The sequence below is a fragment of the Tupaia chinensis genome, unplaced genomic scaffold (genome assembly GCF_000334495.1).
Source record: "Tupaia chinensis unplaced genomic scaffold, TupChi_1.0 Scaffold000387_1, whole genome shotgun sequence".
Classification (NCBI taxonomy): Eukaryota; Metazoa; Chordata; class Mammalia; order Scandentia; family Tupaiidae; genus Tupaia; species Tupaia belangeri.
In genome coordinates this window covers 190,101-193,980 of record NW_006159889.1, presented here as the reverse complement: position 1 = coordinate 193,980, position 3,880 = coordinate 190,101, and the positions used below count along the sequence as shown (strand labels likewise).

Sequence of the window (3,880 nt, the reverse complement as noted above, 5' to 3'; positions counted from 1 at the left end):
AATAAATAAATAAATAAATAAATAAATAAATAAATAAATAAATAAAATTAAAAAAAAAAAACAAAAAACTCTCCAAAGAAAAAGAAACAAACAGATCTGGAAAGAAGTCACTTGCCAGTGACTATTAAGAGTCAAATAGGTTAGAAGAATGTTATTGGCATTCTAAAGGATTTATCTTTAAGAAGCTGATTTCTCAAAGGCATTGGAAGGCATTGAAATATGAGTCCATTTATAGATTATAATTTACTCTTGGGGCCTACATATGTGTCTCACACTTTCCAGAACAGTGCTAATTTCGAATGTTTTGCCAGGTCATATGGTCTAATTTAAGAATCAGAAAACATGAACAGTAGCCTACCCAAGCATTGTGTAATGACCATCAGAACTGAATCTATCATAAAACCACTCTAGACTTCCACAGCTGGAAGGAACTGCAGAGTTCACAATGCAAGCTCCTACTTTTCCTGAAGGAGAAACTGAGGCTCAGGCATATGACTTAGCTGTCACAGAGCAGGTTGGTGGTACAACTGAGGCTGAGATCTCGGCCCTGACTCCTGAGCTACTGCCCTTACCACCCAGCTGATTCTCACGCCTCAATGCCTGGCTCTCTAGATGGCCCCAAGTCCCCCTATGCCACTACCTCTAGTTCTGGGCTAAGAGCTTGCTGGGCCCCAAACATACCTGGTGACGCTGCAGAAGATGGAGAAGAGCCCCAGGACCATGTTGGCCAGGGATAAAGCATTGGTAACATCTTTCCAGGAGAACTCACTTATCTGGTGGCTCTGGTCATGGCTCAGGTGGAAACTGATGCACTGGCCTGGGGCCCAAGAAAAAGGAGTAGGAGTTTCTCAAGGTTGAGATGTTCCAGAAGAGGCTCCTGTTGCCCTAGACCTCTTCCCAGAACTGTACCCTCCCAACACTGTTTCATTGGCTGGGCTAAGGGAGACAGGAGGTGCATGAAGGCAACACCGGAAGTGAAGACAAAGGTGCTAACGAGAGCATGTCTCGGGAAGGCTTGTGGAAGAGCAGGTGAATGGATACGACTTAGTTTCCACTTCTCCGACTCCACCTTACCCACAGCACAGCTCTCACTTCAGTCCTTACGCTAATCCTCCTGGCACCCCTGTGGCCCAAGGTACAAAGACTAAGGGGTGACTAGAGAGAGAAGTTGAGTCACGAAGGCCCTCTGCCCCACAGTCCAAGCTGATTCCTTCGCATAGGGCAGTGGCTGAGGTGCCCCAGGGTCCTGGCTCTGACAGGCGCCAGCTGGAGCGGCAGGCCTACCTCCAACAGGGGAAGAGGAGGGAGATAAAGGACGAATTATGTGCACTCAATGGTGCTCAGAGCACTTTCCGCTGCATTCTCTTCTGATCCTGATGGCCTCAGCAGATAGTGCTACACTGCTCCATTTTATGGATGAGGAAACTGAGGTTCCAAGAAATGGAGATATTTGCTCTGAGTCACAAACGTAATTAGTAGAATCACTTCCTGTCTGCTGAAATCCAGTGCTTCTCCTGTGGGGGCACAGAACCAGCCCAGGCGGTTTGTGGATGGGGCGGTGAGGCAGCGTGGCCGGGTGTGCTGGGCTGCAGTAGCACTGGCCCGCGGGAGTAGATCCTACCACTTCTGGGCTTCTTCAGTCCCCTCAGGATGGAGTCCGACTCCTTGTCCTGATTCATTGGCCCTACTCAACCCCCCAGTCTCCCGTGACCCCTTCTCAGGACCCTGCACCCCCAGTTTGTCTCCCTCTTTCAGAAGCCTCTCTGCCGTCCCCCTGGAGCCTGAAGGGGCTCCCCCTCTGTGTGGTCACTGCTGCTTGTGCTCACCCTGTGACTCTCGGCACTCTGTTTTGCCATCTCCTACCTCCTTTACCACAGGGGAGGTAACTTGAGTGCAGACCGAGGTCCCCTCTGCCGGACATGAGGCCTGACAACAAAAATGATATGGCATTTGTTAATTAGTGCTGCACACCGCCCTGGGGCTCCCCAAGGACCTTTCACTGCCCAAACCCCAGCCACCCTGCACTTAACCTGGTTCAGTGTGGCCTCCAAGCACCTTCTCAGATCACCCCTTGGCAATCGAGCCCCTTCGACATACCCAGCAACTACCCAATTCTTAGGATCGTCTATTTACTCATTCACAATTTTAATTATTCACATATTTCTGATGATTGCCCTATAGAGGCTTTGGGTGTGCCGAGCACAGAAAGGGTCAGAGCCAGACCACACCCTGAAGCAGCTCCGGGTCAGGCGGGGGTGGCAGCTGTGTTGTGTGAAGGGGCCACGTCCAGGCACCAGCACCACCCAGACAAGGATCAGAGACACTCAGCTGAGGGAGTGTCTAATCTGGGGTGGGGGCCAGGACAGATCCTCCAACACGGTGACATTTACCCTGTCTCTAAGGGCTAAGAAAGGGTTGGGGGAACATTCCTGGCAAAGGGAATTGCAGGTGCAGAAGCACAAGCGGTGAGGCTGGATCCCCTTGGGAGAGCGGGCGACTGGAGGTGAGGCTGGCCTTGACTGTGCCCCACGGTGCAGCCCAGGTGCAGCCCAGTCGCAGTAGGGGTGTGATGTTTAGAAGGGGGCAGGGCGGGCGGGGGTACAAGACACCAGCGATGAGACCGGTGGAAGGACGTGAGCGCTGAGAGGCGCCCTGCAGTCTGGCTGCAGGAGGGGAGAGCTGAGGGTGTCTGCGAGGTTTCTAAAGAAAGGAAAGTGGCCTTGCCGGCTGCTTCACCAGGAAAGGGGTTGGGTCCGGGAGCAAGCAGGATTGGGGCGTGCTGTGCTGAGGCCTGTGGCGCAGGGACCTTGAGGCTGGGCCTTCACTCCACCCGACTCGCTCCCCTTCTCCCCGTGCTCACCCCACCTCTTCCCTACCGGCCAGAAACCCACCCCCACCCCACCCCCGAAGAGCCCGGCTCTGGAACGCCAGTCTGTCTGGACTGGAGACTGCAGCGCCCCCCATCTCGTTTCCCCGCACCCCGGCTGTCCTGCGGTCTGCCCAGGCCCGACTGGACCCCACCCGACGCCGGGACTGCCCCGGCAAGAGAGCGAGTCTGGCTGGCCCGTGTTTCATTCCTCCGGGCTTGGTCGTGACAGCACCCTGGGGTGGGGCGTTTCTCGCCCCTTCAGCGACACCACCGGGATGCCTACCTGGGGACAGGACATTCCTAGATGGGGTTGAGGAGGGGCCCCGCACTCCTTCCCCACTTCCTGTGCGCTGGAGGGGGGCCAGCCCAGGTGAGGGGGCGCCGCTGCGATCCCAAGCCTCTTATCCTGGCTCTTAGCTCACAATCCATAGGGCAGGGGAGGGGCTGCAGATCTTTGGTTGCGGGATACAGATGAGGCAGGTGGGGTGGGGTCTCAATTTCTAGGGGTGCCCCAAGTCTTGAGAGGACTACTCTCTGCATCTTGACGAGTCTGGAAAGGCTTTGCTGGTGAAGAACTCAGAGCTGCAGTGGGCGCCTGCAGCATGAGAAGTCCCGGGTGTCAGAGGAAGCAGGTGGCAGTGGCAGAGGGGCCTGACGTGAGTCAGCCAAGGTCGGAAAGGGATGCTGGGGTCCAGAGAGCAAGGGCCCACAATGTAAGCTCCGTGCCCACTGGGCCCTTTGTGCTTGGCTGGTTGCTATTCTTGGTGCCTATAAAAACAGCTTAGCAGGGACCAGCAGTTAGCGTAATGGCTATGTCGCTGGACTCCCACGTAGTCGACCGCGGTGCACGCCCCGGACCGGTAGCTTAAAACTCACGCCGGGCGCGTGTGCGTGCGTGCCCAAGATCCCGAGAGGAGAATGGAGAAGGAGAATGGAGGAGGAGAATGGAGGAGAAGGGATTGCGGTGTGGCCATCCCCTGGGGGGGGGGGGGGGTTTTTTCCCTTCCTTCT

General features: G+C 55.3%; 1 protein-coding gene across 1 annotated transcript in view; it reads right to left on the bottom strand.

Annotated features, from left to right (window-relative positions):
• Positions 1 to 3,250, bottom strand: part of TMEM269 (transmembrane protein 269) — a 12,652-nt gene extending 9,402 nt beyond the window's left edge. The window contains exons 1-3 of the mRNA XM_006153722.1: positions 3,153 to 3,250; positions 1,827 to 1,926; positions 682 to 817 (exon numbers count right to left, since the gene is read on the bottom strand). Coding sequence (XP_006153784.1) covers positions 682 to 817; positions 1,827 to 1,926; positions 3,153 to 3,167 — 251 coding nt within the window. The 5' untranslated portion in view covers positions 3,168 to 3,250. The remainder of the gene's footprint in view (positions 1 to 681; positions 818 to 1,826; positions 1,927 to 3,152) is intronic.
• Positions 3,251 to 3,880: the final 630 nt, after the last annotated feature.